General features: G+C 42.5%; 1 protein-coding gene across 1 annotated transcript; it reads left to right on the top strand.

Moving 5' to 3' along the window:
- Window positions 1-10485: 10485 nt before the first annotated feature.
- On the top strand, window positions 10486-17836 carry edn3b (endothelin 3b). Its single transcript, XM_087781768.1, has 4 exons — window positions 10486-10766; window positions 10828-11020; window positions 16149-16298; window positions 16890-17836. The coding sequence occupies exons 1-4, from the start codon at window positions 10697-10699 to the stop codon at window positions 16942-16944; spliced, it is 468 nt and encodes a 155-aa protein (XP_087637894.1). The 5' UTR covers window positions 10486-10696; the 3' UTR covers window positions 16945-17836.
- Window positions 17837-20176: the final 2340 nt, after the last annotated feature.

Below are 20176 nucleotides of genomic sequence, written 5' to 3'. Positions count from 1 at the left end.
GCACCTTCAACGCTCCTTCAACGCACCTTCAACGCTCCTTCAACGCACCTTCAACGCACCTTCAACGCTCCTTCAACGCACCTTCAACGCACCTTCAACGCACCTTCAACGCTCCTTCAACGCACCTTCAACGCACCTTCAACGCTCTTTCAACGCACCTTCAACACACCTTCAACGCTCCTTCAACGCACCTTCAACGCACCTTCAACGCTCCTTCAACGCTCTTTCAACGCACCTTCAACGCACCTTCAACGCACCTTCAACGCACCTTCAACGCACCTTCAACGCACCTTCAACGCTCCTTCAACGCTCTTTCAACGCACCTTCAACGCTCTTTCAACGCACCTTCAACGCACCTTCAACACACCTTCAACGCACCTTCAACGCACCTTCAACGCACCTTCAACGCACCTTCAACGCACCTTCAACACACCTTCAACGCTCTTTCAACGCACCTTCAACGCACCTTCAACACACCTTCAACGCACCTTCAACGCACCTTCAACGCACCTTCAACGCTCTTTCAACGCACCTTCAACGCACCTTCAACACACCTTCAACGCTCCTTCAACGCACCTTCAACGCACCTTCAACGCTCCTTCAATGCACCTTCAACGCTCCTTCAACGCACCTTCAACGCACCTTCAACGCTCCTTCAACGCACCTTCAACGCACCTTCAACGCACCTTCAACGCACCTTCAACGCTCTTTCAACGCACCTTCAACACACCTTCAATGCACCTTCAACGCACCTTCAACACTCTTTCAACACACCTTCAACACACCTTCAACGCACCTTCAACGCACCTTCAACGCTCTTTCAACGCACCTTCAACGCTCTTTCAACGCACCTTCAACACACCTTCAACACACCTTCAACGCACCTTCAACGCACCTTCAACGCACCTTCAACGCACCTTCAACGCTCTTTCAACGCACCTTCAACACACCTTCAACACACCTTCAACGCACCTTCAACGCACCTTCAACGCACCTTCAACACACCTTCAACACACCTTCAACGCTCCTTCAACGCACCTTCAACGCTGCTTCAACGCACCTTCAACGCTCTTTCAACGCACCCTCAACACACCTTCAACGCTCTTTCAACGCACCTTCAACGCTCTTTCAACGCACCTTCAACGCACCTTCAACGCACCTTCAACACACCTTCAACACACCTTCAACGCACCTTCAACGCACCTTCTACGCACCTTCAACGCTCTTTCAACGCTCTTTCAACGCACCTTCAACGCACCTTCAACGCTCTTTCAACGCACCTTCAACGCACCTTCAACGCTCTTTCAACACACCTTCAACACACCTTCAACGCTCTTTCAACACACCTTCAACACACCTTCAACGCTCTTTCAACGCACCTTCAACGCACCTTCAACACACCTTCAACACTCTTGAGACTCGAGACGACGAGTCTAAACAAGATCATGACGCAGTGATTAAAATGGCAGATGAGAGGCTGAGATGAAAGTGCATTGGTTTTGTGGGTCAAAAGGTCACAGAGAGGAATGTGTGAGGTCGTTGAAGAAGGTCAGCTCTCAGAGTTGGAAGCATCACTTCAGGATGCCAGACTCATTAAAAGGTGCCAAGTTGTAAAAGGAAGTTTATATTGTAAATGACACACATTTGAGTTTGTATCTTTCACTTCAACACTGTCATTACATCACCAGCTGTGACCTCCAGTTATCACCATCTCAACAAGACTCTGAACCTCTGAACCTCACTTGAATCAATGTGTCCAGTCCACCAATCAATCAAATCAATACTCAAGTATGAATGTCGAATAGAAAGTATCAACAACAAGGAAGAAATAACATTTTTTGATTATAGTTGAAAATTGTTAGATTATAGTTGAAAATTGTTAGACTATAGTTGAAAATTGTTGGATTATAGTTGAACATAGTTTGTGTATAAATCACAGAAAGACTAAATGTTCTGGACAGAGTGATTCATGTTTCGACACCTTCTGCTCTTGTCGTCTCTCAAAGACTCGTCATAAAAAGGTCTAATTGTGTTAATCGCTTTGCTCCGCCTCCCTCGCTGGCCTGAGAGTTCCGAGCGTTACAGACAATCCTCTGCAGGATCTCAGGAAAGCTCTTATACAACATTTGAAAGAAAGTTTAACAACAAATCCAAGCAACGAGAGTCTGGACTTCAGAGTAAAGCAAATCCTGTCAAGTGTTTCCTGGAATCAAAGTCTTTACAGAAGCTTCAAATCTTTCCTCAGGTGTGTTGACACGGTTTAGTTAGTGATGACAGCAAAGCTCGTGAGAGATGATAGAAGAAGATCAGGAATCGAACTAACAAACTCACTCGTGATGGACTGAGATCACACACTTGAACATTTCAGGATCTCAGTTGAAATCTTTGCTGTGATGAAAGTCTGTGGACGTCCAGAAGAAACTCCTTCATCCCAGTCTAGGTCTGAAAAGTGTTACTAAAGTTGTAGCAGGATGTTCAGTAACACAACAACACCAGTGTCAATTTAATCTTCATCTCAGCCTGAAATGTTTGATTTGATCCACTGGATGTATTTGCCGCCACTTTGAAAGGTTTTCAATATATTGTTAAATATTTTCAGGACATGACGTCCACGATGGTGTCAGTGCAAATATTCCAGAAGATCAAATCCAGGTCTGGTCAAACAAAGTCCTGATGAATGAAGTGATATCAAATAAATACTCTTGGCATTAATAGATAAGATAACACTGAGAGTGTTGACTCGTGGAGTCACACGAGGGTTCGTGTTCACCCTAAAGATCCATAAGAACATAAACCACCCAGAACCACCAAACACTGGATCCAGTTCAAATCCAGTGCTGGGCATGTGACCTAAAAAAACCCAAATATGTTCTTCATTTATGGGGAATTTTCTCTCCACTTCACAGCTGGCGCGAGGAGTCGTTCTGTAGCCACTCGCAGGAATGTTGGACAGAACCAGTCGGCGTTTATAAGTGGGCTTGATTTAGTTCTGCTGGACCCGACCAAGGGAAGAGATGTTCCATTGAATCCTGAAACAAAGTGTGTGTTTAAGACCAACCCGGTCCAAAGTGAGTCAGGACCAGGTGATGCTGAAGTGGATCAAGTTCACTTCTCGAAGGATGTTTATGGTCAGATGATGATTTTAAAATGTTACATTTGTCAAGAAATCCTCCTAAAGATCAAATATCAGCTTTGAATCGTCAAAGATGGTTTTAATATTCGATCAACAACTTGAATCTCCGTCACACTCGTGATCACCTGAGAGCATCAGTGTCATCACACCTGCGTCACCTGCTCCCAGCATGCACTCTGCTATTAACCAATTAAGCCTGGACACGTTCTCAAGGCGTTAAATCCAAAGACAAACTCGTGGGAGGAGGAAATAAATCATAAAAAAAAAAGATTTAAAACCAATGAGATGGAAAACTGATGAAATATTGATCTTCAAGATGATCAAATACTATGAAAAACATTCTTTCACTTCATAGATCATCTCTTTCTTCAGTGTGATCTCAGCTCCTCAAGGAGACACGTTCCTCACAGTTGCTGCTCCTCAAGGAGACACGTTCCTCACAGTTGCTGCTCCTCAAGGAGAAACGTTCATCACAGTTGCTGCTCCTCAAGGAGACACGTTCCTCACAGTTGCTGCTCCTCAAATGTTGCTCGTCGCACAAAAGTCGTGCAAATTTGAACTGAACCATGAACTTCTGCCTTTGTTCTTGTTCAAGTGTTTCTTTCTGCTCGGAGTCGACTTCTGAAGCTTCATCAACATCCCACGACCATCTTGAACGTCAGGATCCAACACACTGGTCTGTACTTGCTCAGTACTTGCTCAGTACTTGCTCAGTTCTTGCTCAGTACTTGCTCAGTACTTGCTCAGTACTTGCTCAGTACTTGCTCAGTTCTTGCTCAGTACTTGCTCAGTTCTTGCTCAGTACTTGCTCAGTACTTGCTCAGTACTTGCTCAGTACTTGCTCAGTTTCTGGACAGAACATGGATTTGACTTCACGCGTCGTCACTAAAGTTCATGAAGAATTTGTCTTTTTCTTCCATCTGTGGATTTCGATGGATTCACGATAATGACTTGGACCTAAAACTTTGTACAAACCTGCGTGGAAACGATTCTTACTCGGCCTGAGGCGTTAAACATTGATTTGTCGTTCCTTCCATCATTCATGATAGTTTTAAGTGCACAGAACTACCACAGACTTCATCAACGACTACAGAGAGAAACGAACACATGCTGCAGTTCATACATGTAACTGGTGAAGACATGTTCATATTCAAGCATCATGTGATTGAATCATCATGTGTTTGTCATCATCGCGGATCATTGTTTGTCATCACCGTTTGTTCAAAGACTCAAGAGGAAACGTTCGGATCATCCTCTCGGGTCTGAAGACGTCTCACTCCCACATAACAGCAGAAAGAGAGGATGAAGAAGACGATGATGAAATATGTCGGAGAGACTCAGGTGAACATCAAGCAAACACCAGGTGATAATAAACGAGTGGGAAGAGAGGATGTGAGTAAATAGATGCAACTGAAGATATAAAGATGTCACATCTGATGCCACAGAGACTGAGCAGATGTTCTTCTTCAAATGTTATATTTTTAAGATTCAACATATAATGTCGGTTCAACATGGCTATCGTTTGAATAAACAACTGAACAAAAGGTTTTTATATCGACCCGCGTGTGTCGGTGTTTAAACTTCAAGGTTTCCGTTTTTTTGTTGAGCTGCCGACACAGCAGTCGAGCTTCACCTTCACTTCACTGATCTCTCCATCATGAAGAACAGATTCTAGACGTCCAGGCTGTATTTGAAGTCAAGCTTTCATCCGTCATCACTATTGGCACAGACGGCTTCACGCACCGATCCCGGTCCAAAACCTCCTCAACCCGCGAGTCCAAGTCTAGAAGAACTCAGAGGCCAGAGAAGCTACAGATCCACAGATCGACTATGACGTTTAGACATCATTCTTCATCATAAATTCTTCTCAATTCAATGTTATTTTAAGTCAAGTCACTTTACAGTTGAAGTAAGACTAAAGTGGGGAAATAAAACGAAGTCTTTCTGGCGCTTGTTGCTGAGGATGAGGTGGCTGTAACAGGCCTCCGTTTCCTCCCTGTTGCCCGGTGAGAGCAGCAGCTCTGACAAAGGGATCCCAGGATTCTTTGAGGATCATCTCAAGCCTTGTTTAAGAACATTTGTACTCGTCCACGAGCCTTGAAATTGGCAGCGAGATGGTTCCATTACAGTCCTACGGTGCTGAGGCATCTGGGTAGTCCCAGCCATTTGCTCACTTGCGCGTTCACCAATGGTTCCCACTGAGTAACATGAGAAAGAGTGACACGTACATGGATGTGGAACACATGAGACGAGGCAGCAGCACCAACTGCTCGCCTGGTAGAGAATTGTTGTTGATTTGATTGAGGCCACAGACGTTGTCCTGCTTGAGTTGCTCCACTTGGTAGCTTTGAGATTTCAATGTACCAGCGTCCAAGACTTCTCTTGTATCGTTGGTATCGGCTCATCGTTGATGTGGAACCTCTCGTTGGACGGTTGGCCTTTGATCAAGGAGATACTGCAGGACTTTAATCTTCATTCGTGCTCATCTGATGTTTGTCTGGAGTTGGTCCAGTAAGTAAGTAAGTAAGTAAGTAATATTTATTTATATAGCGCTTTTCGAGACCAGGGTCACAAAGCGCTTAAACAATCAAAACAATACTCAAAAAAGTACATACTTTAAAGATCAAGATAATACTGAGAACAACACAGGAGTTCGAGAAATTCAAGGAAAAGCCTGAACAAATAGAAACGTCTTAAGGTGTTTCTTAAAGGAGTCAGTAGACTCCATCAAGCGCAAAGAGAGAGAAGATCGTTCCAAAGCTTAGGAGCAACAGCCTGAAAAGATTTCTCTCCTCTGGTCCTGAGCCGTGTGCGTGGAACCATAAGTAGATTCTGATCCACAGACCTCAGAGCCCGAGCTGGGGTGTAAGGATCAGATCAGTGATGTAAGGAGGAGCCTGACCATGAATAGCTCTGAAAGTAAGAACCAGAATTTTAAAGTTGATCCTGAAAGAAACTGGAAGCCAGTGAAGAGTTTTAAGGACCGGAGAAATGTGAGTTCTTCTACTTGAGCGGGTCAGAATTCTGGCTGCAGAGTTCTGAATCAACTGCAGACGAGACAGTTCCTTCTTGTTAAGACATGAACACAAACTGTTACAATAGTTCAGATGAGAAGAAACAAACGCATGGATTACAAGCTCCAGATCATGTTCCGACAACATTTTCCTAAGTTTAGAGATTTTTCTCAGTTGAAGGAAACAGTTTCTGGTCAGTTTTCTACAGTGTTGAACAAGAGACATGTCTTTATCAAATACAACACCCAGGTTTCTCAGGCTCAGTTTGACAGACTGACCTAAGTCACCCAAGTACTGACTCAACCCTGGAATCTTACCATCAGGAGCAATCACCAGAGTTTCAGTTTTGTCCACATTTAGCTGTAAAGTGTTTTCACTCATTGTTTGATTTCTAGCAAACAATTGACTAAGTTCAGCCTCTGGGGCTCAGTTGGATCAAAAGAGCAGTAGAGCTGGATGTCATCAGCAAAAATGTGATAAGAAACATCTGGAAATCTCTGAATGATTTTATCGAGGGGAATCAAGTACAGCAAAAACAATAAAGGACCCAGAACAGAACCTTGAGGGACTCCACACAACAGATCTGCCGATTCAGACCTCATTTGATTGGCAGATACACTAAAACTGCGCCCAGAAAGGTAAGATGAGAACCATTCTAACACAGACCCAGACAGTCCCACTTCATCCCTCAGTCTTCTCAGCAGGATCTGGTGATCAGCTGTGTCAAAGGCTGAGGACAGATCCAAGAGAACCAGAACAGTGAATTTACCAGAGTCAGCCGACATCATGATGTCACTGGACACTTTCAATAAAGCTGTCTCCGTAGAGTGGGAAGCCAGACTGAAACTTCTCATGGATGTCGCTCTGATCCAGGAACAAAGACAGCTGCTCAGACACCACCTTCTCCAAGATCTTGGACAAGAAAGGGAGCTTAGAAATAGGCCTGAAATTACTGAGGTCAGGTGGGTCTAAGCCTGGTTTTTTGAGCAGAGGCTCCACAATGGCATGTTTAAATGCATTGGGAAAAACCCCTGTGGAAAGGGAGAGGTTCACCATATTGGTAACCCAGGGGCCAATTACATCAAATACTTTGATAAAAAGCCTACAAGGAAGGACGTCATCTGAGCAAGAGGAGGGTTTCATCTTGTTCACTAGTGCTGAAATATCACCCAAAGATACAGCAGTGAAGGAGGACCAAGAGGAGGAGATGGGCTCAGAGACAGTAGGGGTTCCAAACAAAGGGGGAGAGATTTTCTCTTTGATCAATTTAATTTTGTCAATGACAAATCTCAACAATGCATTGCTGTCAGCTTCACAGAAGACAGGCGTGATTTGAGGAGCAGGAGACACGAGAGAATTAATCATGTCAAACAAAACTTTGGGGTTTTTCCTATTTGCTGCTACCAGTTTTCTGATGTAATCAGATCTAGCAGTTTCTACCATCTCATTGTAAGAAGTCAACAGATCCCTGAGGTGAAGTCTGTGCACCTCAAGTTTATTAGACTTCCAGAGACGCTCAGTCTTTCGACAAAGTCTCTTCAGACTCAGGAGATCTTCATTTGTCCAAGGGCACCGTTTTTTCTGAATTTTCAAGTTCAATTTAACAGGTGCCACTTGATCCAGTATTTCAACACAATGACCAGTGAAGCAGTGAATCAAACTGTCCACATCTGGGCAGTCATCAAAGGACAGAGCGTCAAACATAGCAGAAAAACTGTCTGCAGTATCGGCTGAGATGACACGCCTCTGAGACCTAACTTTCAAAGGCTTAGGTTCAGGGATGAAGTCCAGGTTAAACAAGACAACAGAATGATCACTCAGATGGACATCATGTACAGATACATTAGAAATGTCCAGGCCAAGAGTAAAAACTAAGTCTAAAATGTGGCCTTTTTGATGAGTGGGTTCAGAAACATGTTACTCAAAATTAAAGGCTTCCGTTAAAGTTAAAAGTTATTTGCAGAACAAAATGTGACATCATCAACATGAAGATTAAAGTCTCCAAGAATAAGAACAGATTCCATTTGAATAATGGAAGATAAGAAGTCACTAAAGTCTTTCAAGAAAATCGCCGCAGGACCAGGCGGACGGTAGATTGACACACAATAGAAAGGTCTTGTAGAACCAACCAAGATCATCTGAGACTCAAAAGAAGTGAATTCCTGTGTCTGAATCACTTTGCAAGAACAACTCTCCCTAAAAACAGTAGCAAGACCTCCTCCACGACCAGAGAGGCGAGGCACGTGGGTACCAGCTGTCACTGAAGTTCAACTCCGTTGTAAAAGCCGAATTAAAGAGAGGAAATGAAAAAATCGTACCACCTTTCGTTGAGGTCTGGACAGACGGCAGCGCTGACGTGTCGTCACACACTTCAGCGAGAGGAATGTCGATCAAACATCGATGACGTTCGATGACGTCAGAGTTGTTCCGAGCGATCGCGACTGTGCGTCTCATCCTGACCTGAACTCCAGACCGACTCGATCGCTTGTGGAAATCGCCCGGTACTCGAGAGATCAAACGATATTCCACAGAGTCCGAGTCGATGAGAAGCGGAGCTGGAAACACGTTCACCGGACGTTGGTAACTGTCGCGGTTATAATCCTCCATCGACTCTCTGATGTTGAAAAGAGCATCACGATCATAGATCCGAGATGCTTGAGACATATCTTTAGTGATATGAGCATAATATCCGGACAAGTAGTCGTTAAAACGACTGTTTTTGGCAATTATTGCAGGAGCTTACGTTCAAGCAGGCGCCTGCTGCACGCCTGTTGTCGCTACTGTCGTCATGTCATCCATATACGGCCCGTACTTTTCAGACGTTCTCCTCCGACCACACATCGAGATGCTTGAACAATGAGTTCCATGGCCATGATGAAAGCCAGTGGAGAAAGTGTGCCATTATCCTTCTCCCAGGTGCTGCCAGGTCGTTGTAGCAGCCTGTGTTGAAACACAGAACTTAAGATCCTGGAAATAGGTTCTGATCAGCCTTGGGATGTCTTCTGTTCTTCTGGAAGAAGTCAAAAGCTGCCCACAACACTTCGTGCGGCACTGACCCTATGGTTTTCAAGGTTAAGGAGACCACATGTAGATCTCCTTCTTGGCTGTTTGTACCTGGAGCCAGATTCTGTTGCTCCAGACATCCTGAGAAGCCACCTATGCCTGCCTTCTGCACTGAGGTGTCAACAAAGCTCTTAGATTGCAGGAATACTGAAAGTCTTTTTGCCACAAAAGAAGATCTTTCCCTCCACATTGAGAAGATTTATCTAATGCTGAGGAGTTAGTGTCCCTCCTGCCCTTCGCCAAGCCTTGGGTATGATACCATTTTCCCATGTCACTTTCATTAGCCTCCAGAGGTACGTCCTGACGCCCGGCGTGTTCTTATAAAGTCTATATGTGACGGCGTTAGACCCGATGATGTCCACGCTTCATTGCAATGAGGTGGTTAAAACGCTGGTGGCTGAAGAGGCGCAGAAACAGGCGCAGCAACAGGCGCAGCAACAGGCGCAGTGGTCCAGGACAAACTCAGGAAAAACAAAGTGTGAAAAACATTATCGTGTTCTCTAAATCTCCTCATTTATGTTTTGAATAATAATAATATAATATAAAGTTATTTATAAAGATAGAAACCAACATCCTTTAAAAATGGCAGAGTACATTAAAAAAAAGATATATTCAATTTACATAATAAAATATTGTTTTAAAGAGATTTGAAAGAAGCACCAATGCTCCTTCCATGATGCAACACTGTCATCAGTGAACACATGGAGCACCAATGCTCCTCCCATGATGCAACACTGTCATCAGTGAACACATGCAGCACCAACGCTCCTCCCATGATGCAACACTGTCATCAGTGAACACATGGAGCACCAACGCTCCTCCCATGATGCAACACTGTCATCAGTGAACACATGGAGCACCAATGCTCCTCCCATGATGCAACACTAATAGACTCAGGGACTCATTCATTCATCTTGTTATTAGTGTAGTGTTTACTTGAAAAGATGATTCTTGTAAATCTTTGTTATTTTCTTTATACTTTTGTTCTTTTGTTGGCACTTTGTTCTTGTTCTTGTTTCTGGAAATTTGGTTTCAAGTTCACTATTGATCTACTGAGGAAAAGACTCGGTCTTGATGGAGAAACTATGAATGGTCGGTGAAGAGCATTAGATCTTCAGAGTCAAACCATTTGAAACAGGAGCAGATGATGATCGTGAGCTTCAGGATGAACTGAACAGAAGCTCAGGTCACAGAGCTGTTGAAAGGAGGAGGAGAGGGAGGAGGAAGAGGAGGAGGAGGAAGAGGAGGAGGAGGGAACTGAACACCTTCCTCGCTCCTCACAACACTTGGCCCTGGAGAGTCACAGCAACCTCGCGCTCATGAAGTCATGTCCAGAAGAGAATCACTAACTTCTCCTCAACCTTTTCTTTGGGATCATTTGAGATGAGCTTCGTCTGGACTCACCACTTCACTGATGGATTTTCTCTCCGTGTTTCTGGATTAATATTCTCTCCTGGGTCTCGGCTTCATTGTGGGAATATATGACATGGCCAGGATTTTAACCCTCCACGTGAGAATCATGCTTCTTCTCATCCTGGCTCTGGTCCTACTGCAAGGTGAGCATCAGGTCCCTGATCTTCTGCTCGTGTTTCTAACCCGGTTCTTGTGCGACTCAAGGCGTCCTGACGCGCGACGCGTCGGTCACACCGAAGGTCACACCAAAGGTCAGCCCGGGATGTGTCACCGAGGGCTGCAGTTCTGGTTCTGACCCGCCCAAGACCAGGTCCAAGCGCTGCACCTGCTACTCCTACACGGACAAAGAGTGCGTGTATTACTGCCACCTGGACATCATCTGGATCAACACCCCCGAGTGAGACTCTTTCAAGTGTTCTGTCTGTCCATGTGCAGCTGCTGTGTGTTGTGCCCTCGAGCTGCGATTACATGCAAGTCAGTGCAGGAGCAGAAGTTCTCGAGAGCAGAGGTTCTCGTCTGCTGTGCTGCCCCGTGGCACTTCCACACATGATCTATACCTGACAAGTATTTACGTTGACGCGACACATTCTTCATTCATCTCCACTTGTGACGAAACTAATCATTTCAAAGACATCATGAAGAAGAAGTTCAACAATAACGTCAAATAACTTTCATTTAAAATACAGCAAAGAATATTTGATATTGCATATTTGTAATTTATCTTCAGGACTCTAAGGCCACAAAATACAGTCTTAGTTGAATGTCTATTAATGAACGTGACGAAGGCGCAAATAACATTTATTTAATCACTTCTAACCTTCTAAGGTTGCAAAAGTTAGTAGGTAATGAGTATTTATTGTGCTCAACAACAAGAATGAAAAGGTTGCAGACGCGTGAGGTCTTCATTCAACAACCGTCTCTTCATTCAACATCAACTCGTGCTCCAGGAAAAACCGCAGAAACATAATTAAGTCATTTTCATTTTTCGTCTTCATCCGTTGAAGTGGATTGTGAAGAGTTATTTATTAAAGTGATGAAACACATCAATTATATTCCATCTCAATTAAACTTGAATAATAATGACTTCATCTGTTCATCATGTAGAAAGCAAGAGTCGCACAGAAAGATTGAAAGAGAAGCGACTGATACAACATTGTAAACAGTTAAATCTGTGACGTGAGTCGAGAAGATGAGCATGATAGACGTGTCTATAGATGGAGATGTGAATCCAACACATTTATCCTCTCAACTATCTCGCGCTCACCACACGCTCCTCGCTCTGGCAGCGGCGCTGGAAAGCATTCTTTCACACTCTGTCTTCTCGTGCCAACACCTGCCGGCTGTTTCAGGTAAACAGCACACCTTGTTATTGCCCAGCAAGTCGGGACAAACTGACATATTTTGAAGGCTGACAGCTCAGATGCTCACACTCACAAATATATATTTAAGCCGGATTGAGATGTTAACTCGGGTATAATCATCTGCTGCCAGGAAAGACTTGATTCACCTGAAGGAACATTTAAGATACAGTCGCTTCAACTTCATTCTGATAATATCTGTGACTCTTGAAGTGTTTGAATGACATCTTTGATCCGTTGAGCCAACATTAGAGGAAGACTCAACTCTAGGTGTGCCCCATGGACTCCCCCTGCTGTTCTCCAATCATAAGATTTTCTTTGGCATCAAGAGAATGTTTAACTGGATACACAGGTTTGTGTATGACTTGTAATTCATCAGTCCTACAACTAATATTAATAATCATAACATTTATATAGTGGTCCCATAATGCACTGCAACAGTCGAAGCGCTTATACGAGTCACGACATTGACAAAGAATGTTGGTTTGTTCGTGAACAATTGGATGGATTTACGTGATTTATATTCAGGAAGACGCCTTTTCACTCGTACGGCTTCTCAGCGCCGCTGCTCACTGACAGAGAAGTTTAAAAGCAGAGAAGGTTGACTTCGTAAAACACCTCTAAATTATAATCACTCAAAGAAATCAACTGTTATTGTTCCGTGGACATAAACATGATCCTTGGATTCAGAAGCGTCAACGAAGTGAGAGAAAAGGTAGAATCTCAGAAGTCAATCCTGTGGTTCCCTGAAGGCGAGTGTGTCGCAGCTGTGGAAACACCTGGACACCAGCAACGATGACCTGCAGCTACAGACTGTGTTGAAGAGTCTTCACTTAACTACCCAGGAAAATAAAAACCCTTAAAAAGGTGAAAAGGTCGCCGCGACTATAAACCTGTTTTATGACTTCTTAAAGAAGTTCTCACTGATGACTGAACTCCACAGCTTCTGTACTCGACACGTGTTTAACATGTTATTGATCATCTGATCACGGGTCAATAGATTCTCTGATGATGTCACAGTGACTTCTGTCCTTCGAGAGGATTTGATGCTGATTCATCCTCAGTTGGATGTTTTCATCTCACATACTAAGACCTTCGCACCACCTCGTCTGGGTTTCCTGGATTCCAGGGTCTCATGAAGACGTTTAAGCTCTTCGTCTGATCCTGGATCCAGGTCCGGAATATTCTCACGCTACCTCAGAGCGAGACTTATGATGATGTGTCTCCACACCAGAGCGTCATCTTCTAGACAAGATGGTCCTGAAGTCCATGTTGTGTTTCCATCAATACTTTCACAAAGAAGTTCTACACAAGTATTGTTGGAAATACTTTCTGGACAGAAAATTTAAACCAAAGTTTTCTCAGCAGCAAAACTGAGTAAAATTAATTTGATCGTAAACAAAAAGGTTTTGAGTTTGAATCTCGTCGCAGGATAAACGTTACAAGCTTTTGTCATTTTGTCGTTCACACGTAAAAATCTTCAACAAAAACCAGTGAAAACCTCCTTCAAAGAAACTCTCGAGTCAAAGAAGCAAAGACACATTTGAACAGGATGAGCACATTGAACGCACATACCACTGCCAAGGAGCTCATGTTCACAAGTTTCCTACGTGGAATTCAACTCTGGCAACGTGTGTGGAAGCGACACATGCAGGTTGAGAATCTAGAAATGTTGTGTGATTTACAAACAAACTAAAGCCGGTCATAATTAAACCTTCGTGAAGGTCATCACTTCAAAACACATATTTCCTCTCATTGGACATAGAAACACATATTTCCTCTCATTGGACATAGAAACACATATTTCCTCTCATTGGACATAGAAACACATATTTCCTCTCATTGGACATAGAAACACATATTTCCTCTCATTGGACATAGAAACACATATTTCCACTCATTCAACATAGAAACACATATTTCCTCTCATTCAACATAGAAACACATATTTCCTCTCATTCAACATAGAAACACATATTTCCTCTCATTGGACATAGAAACACATATTTCCTCTCATTCAACATAGAAACACATATTTCCTCTCATTGGACATAGAAACACATATTTCCTCTCATTCAACATAGAAACACATATTTCCTCTCATTCAACATAGAAACACATATTTCCTCTCATTGGACATATAAACACATATTTCCTCTCATTGGACATAGAAACACATATTTCCTCTCATTGGACATAGAAACACATATTTCCTCTCATTGGACATAGAAACACATATTTCCTCTCATTCAACATAGAAACACATATTTCCTCTCATTGGACATAGAAACACATATTTCCTCTCATTCAACATAGAAACACATATTTCCTCTCATTCAACATAGAAACACATATTTCCTCTCATTGGACATAGAAACACATATTTCCTCTCATTGGACATAGAAACACATATTTCCTCTCATTGGACATAGAAACACATATTTCCTCTCATTGGACATAGAAACACATATTTCCTCTCATTCAACATAGAAACACATATTTCCTCTCATTGGACATAGAAACACATATTTCCTCTCATTGGACATAGAAACACATATTTCCTCTCATTGGACATAGAAACACATATTTCCTCTCATTGGACATAGAAACACATATTTCCTCTCATTGGACATATAAACACATATTTCCTCTCATTGGACATAGAAACACATATTTCCTCTCATTCAACATAGAAACACATATTTCCTCTCATTGGACATAGAAACACATATTTCCTCTCATTCAACATAGAAACACATATTTCCTCTCATTCAACATAGAAACACATATTTCCTCTCATTGGACATAGAAACACATATTTCCTCTCATTGGACATAGAAACACATATTTCCTCTCATTGGACATAGAAACACATATTTCCTCTCATTGGACATAGAAACACATATTTCCTCTCATTCAACATAGAAACACATATTTCCTCTCATTGGACATAGAAACACATATTTCCTCTCATTGGACATAGAAACACATATTTCCTCTCATTGGACATAGAAACACATATTTCCTCTCATTGGACATATAAACACATATTTCCTCTCATTGGACATAGAAACACATATTTCCTCTCATTGGACATAGAAACACATATTTCCTCTCATTGGACATATAAACACATATTTCCTCTCATTGGACATAGAAACACATATTTCCTCTCATTCAACATAGAAACACATATTTCCTCTCATTGGACATAGAAACACATATTTCCTCTCATTCAACATAGAAACACATATTTCCTCTCATTGGACATAGAAACACATATTTCCTCTCATTGGACATAGAAACACATATTTCCTCTCATTGGACATAGAAACACATATTTCCTCTCATTGGACATAGAAACACATATTTCCTCTCATTCGACATAGAAACACATATTTCCTCTCATTCGACATAGAAACACATATTTCCTCTCATTGGACATAGAAACACATATTTCCTCTCATTGGACATAGAAACACATATTTCCTCTCATTGGACATAGAAACACATATTTCCTCTCATTGGACATAGAAACACATATTTCCTCTCATTCAACATAGAAACACATATTTCCTCTCATTGGACATAGAAACACATATTTCCTCTCATTGGACATAGAAACACATATTTCCTCTCATTGGACATAGAAACACATATTTCCTCTCATTGGACATAGAAACACATATTTCCTCTCATTGGACATAGAAACACATATTTCCTCTCATTGGACATAGAAACACATATTTCCTCTCATTGGACATAGAAACACATATTTCCTCTCATTGGACATAGAAACACATATTTCCTCTCATTGGACATAGAAACACATATTTCCTCTCATTGGACATAGAAACACGCTTTGATGTGAGGACCAGCAGATCAGGGATGACGACGGTTGAACCACAAAGATCTGGATCGTTTTCCAAGAAAAGAAGCTTCATCGAAACCAAATGTCGCGTCAACATGAGAAACAAATGCTTCAAATTTATGTTTCAACAGCGGAGATTTACGACGTTCGGTTTTTTAACGTCGGCGCGCTGGTGAGCGGAGAGAAAAATAAACATGATGGAATGAGTGTGTAAAAGCTTCCAGAGTCCATCAGAAATGCGACGCGTCTGCACTTCTGTGTTTGTTGACTCGCCGCCTCTGTTTGTTTGGACGCAGGCGCACCGTGCCCTACGGAATGTCCAGCTACCAGGGAGCTCAGCGGGTCCGACGAGCCGTCCACGTGAGGACAGCGAAGAAGAGACGCCAGCGCTGCGTCTGCACCGAGCGCGGCCGCGACGCCGCCTGCGACGACTTCTGTCTGTCGAGGTACGAGTCACAACAACTCTTGTTTCACAGGAGGAAAGGTTTTCTTCACTGGATGTAACCGTGTTAAAACATACAAGAAGAACCTTCCTTTAGAAGCAGAGACAGCATCAGATCATCCATAGTTTCATAAAACGTCTCGATGTCTGGTCCTGGACGCAAACACATCAGTTCTCTGAGGAACAACATTCATAAGTTGCTGCTCGAACACACCATCAGTTCCACGAGACCCTCAATCGCTGGAACCACCGGGTCGTTGACATTTTAGACTCGAGATCCACTGACAGCAGAGACTGATGGCTTCAAATATTTGACTAGTGTCTGACAATATTGGAGGTTCTAGGAGGAAACATGAAAGGAGTCGCAGACAGGTTTAGTCACGGTCTGTGATCATCTTTGAAAAGCATGAAGGTATGAATTTAGATTGTTTGTTCTAACAACAGGGTGCTCTAATAGCATCCTAACCGAGGAATGATGAACACAGTTGCAGTTCTGCTGCGACACGTTAATCACACGACAGCTTTGCTTTGATTCCACCAGTGATTTACGGCGTCTCTGACATTGTTTTCTTTCTGGAACGATGACTCTCCACAGCCCACAGCGAGTCCTTCCTGTCCAGAGTCTCCACAGAGTCCCTGGTCCCGGATGAAAGTCTGGCTCTCCCCAGTCATCTGCTCTCCTTCTGCTGGGATCTGGATCTTTCCATCACCTCCCGTCTCTTCTGGCACCCTTGCTTTCACAGGTTCTCATGCTCAAGGAAAGAACACATTCCTAGCACCGTGACTCTCGGAGCAGGATTCCTGAAGACTCTTCATCTCACATCCCGGGAAGTTACTCTTTCTTCTCCCGCGCCAGAGAGCAGGACCGTCATATCCCAGGTCTTTGTTCTGATGATCGTTGATGCGAACGACCTTCAAGATGTTCACGGGAACTCTTCCATATACACTTGTGAGGCGGGAACAGGCATGTTATTCTCATGTAATATATTCTACTGTGGACCACGACAAACTAGATCTAGAACCGTCAGGAGCAGCGACAGTCGACTGAGAATCACCTGCAGACTCTCCAGCAAATGAATCAGAATCACTTCATGACGAGAACATCAGTGTGCGCAGTGGTCAGTGGTTGTTTTGCACCTTATGTACGTGACTACTTCCTGGTTTGAGCATCAACACACATATACAAGATTTGTCATCAACAATAAACCAAGCACTTTTGTTTCACTGAGAGTTTTACCGGCAACTCAACCAAATCGTTTATAACTATGAAACAAATCAGACGTAAAGAGACGTGTTTGCTTTTCCATGTTGACTTAATTGTTGTTGAGATGGTCCTTGAAGAAAGTTTGGACGTTATTTACTGTCATATCAAGAAGAGTCTTTCATAACCAACTGGATGAGCCGACTAGGAACGGCGGATTTAAGGTGGAGACGGTGGTTGCATTCATTTTCTAAATCGTCAAGAAAGAGAAAACTTTCCTGACAAAAGCTTTTCTTGAAAGTGAACCAATGCAGACTGTGACTGACGCTTCGTAAAACATGTTTATCTTTCGTAGTCGTGTGTTCAGTATCTTTGTGACGGAAATATTCTCAATTTAAAAACAAACCATCGGCTGTTTTTGGTTCTTTTTCGCTGAAGCTGACGTGTGTTTTTTGTTAAGTTCTTCGACCACATGTTTGTTTCCTAAAGACCCTGAAAAGGAGATTTAAGCAGGAAAGACCAAACTCTTCCTCTAGAACTAACATTTCACATTTTCCTATCAAAGAATTTTTTGGGGAAAAAAAAGTCCTTGGTTTGAACTTTTTCATGGCGTCAGGATCTGAATCCGTTGTTCACTGAAGTAACACAACAACTAACACTACGTCGTGAAACACAACACGTGAACGAGGAAGTTCTTACGAGGAGAGAGTTGTGGCTTCATTTGCAGTGTTTTATTTAAAACATGACTTTAATCATCAATATTTATTTGTCATTCATATGTTAAATGTTTTTATTCTCAAATTATTATTTGTGTCAAGAAGATTCCACTGTAGCAACAGTAGTTCTTGTGCTTCCATGTTGACCTACAGGATTTGAACTGATATATCTACATATATCCATATATATCTATGTATATCTAGTTCTTCACAGTGAAATCCTGGCTGCACAGAGCGACACTAGAGAGAAGCTTTTTGAACGGCTTCGTCAAGACATTGAAATCATGGCTACGTTGTTATCGTTTCAGCTGAAACACACAACTGTGGTGATGAGCAACACAAATCAAATAACTGAACAATACAACAACGTTTAATACGTCGGATTACGTTTGCATAACAAACTTGGAATGAGTTACGATCAAACGCCCAGAAAAAGCCTAGAAAAGACCCTGAAGATTCATAGATTCATTCAAGAGTTCTAGAGTCGTGATGGTTGATGAAGATACGCTGGTTAAACTGAGAAGCTCCTTCGCCCTCACCTGTCAGTCAAGTCCCCTTATTTGCAAATTCATGTTCATGAACCCCGAACAGTGAGTTTGACTGTTAATATCTTTTCAATGCTGTAAAAGTCGGTTTTCATGCGTATGTAGGTTTTTTCCGCAGTCAGCCTCTAGTGGACACTGAATGAACTGCGACTTTTTGCATTTTTGCATCGACTTCATCTTTAAAAATGGGATGTTGCTTTGAATAGATCGCATCCCTTTATAACTTCTGACTATTGAATAATCCACGATCATTGCCGTTGACAAAGAATATAAATGAACTAAAAGAAAGATGAACTAAGACCCACGTGTTGTTTCATCAAATATGTTTTAAAATCCAGACAAGAATTAAAAACGTCTTCATGTCGATCCCTCGAGTCTTTAAAACATTTCTCTCAAGAGTGTTTCTTTGTTCAGAACCAGCCAACAATGATGCAAAACCATCAAAACACAGAGAGCAACAGAACAGTCGTGTCCTTAAGGGTCTTAGAAACACAAGCTTGATGAGAAAATGAACTTCAGTGTAAATCACTTCCTCAGTGGATCAGACTGAGGTGGACGAGAAGGTGGAACCATCGCTCCAGGCCTGAAACATTGAGTCTCTTCACATGTAGAAAGTCTTAGTGATCCTGCAACACATGTGCACCTGGACCCAGGAGCAGTGTTTGTCCTCGAACAGATTGATGGACTCGAGAGACTCGAGTCGTTCCAGAGCGAGTGTGAGGTTAGGAAGCGATTCAAGACAACACGCCCTGAACGTGTCGAGCTCCAACCTCTTCCTCTGGCCCTGCAGCTCTGTGTGGAATCACAGATTCTGCATTTATCCACTTGCCAAGAATGCATCATTGCTTGATTAAAAACATTCACAGTCGCTTAAAGGGTTCAATAAAAGAACGTCGAGATGTTATTGACGCATTTTTCTTCTTGCCGCGGCTTGAACGCTGATCCACCGCGTTGACCTGTTGCATCTCATTCTGTTACCGTCTCGCTCAACCTCAGAGCGACTTCTGTCCTGGACACGCCATTATATAACATGGAATAAATACTGATGTAAGCATCTCTGTGTCTTGGTCGTGTGTTTGAAGGTCACAAGGTCGACTCAAGGCCACACAAAAATACTGTCTCTGGATCGAGAGCGAAGTTTAACAAACAAACATGTTCAAACAAGTTAACACGTACACTTTTAGTGAAGTCTATCAAATAAAAGTTAAAAATGTTAACTAAAGATGCACAGAAGTGTTTCCTCCTCGTCTGTGTCTTCGTTCTTCACGTGTTTGTGCGTTTTCTTCCTCCATTAATCAATTAATGAATTGAATTCATTAAAAACTAAATCAATTACATCTGCCTGAAAAGATTAAAGTTAATTCAATACTTTCAAACTCTTCAAATGTTTATTTTGTTCAAACATTATATAACATTAAGT

Source organism: Callionymus lyra, chromosome 19 (assembly GCF_982586985.1).
Source record: "Callionymus lyra chromosome 19, fCalLyr1.hap1.1, whole genome shotgun sequence".
Taxonomy (NCBI): domain Eukaryota; kingdom Metazoa; phylum Chordata; class Actinopteri; order Syngnathiformes; family Callionymidae; genus Callionymus; species Callionymus lyra.
The sequence above is the reverse complement of the archived record's forward strand: the minus strand, read 5'-3'. Positions and strand labels throughout refer to the sequence as shown.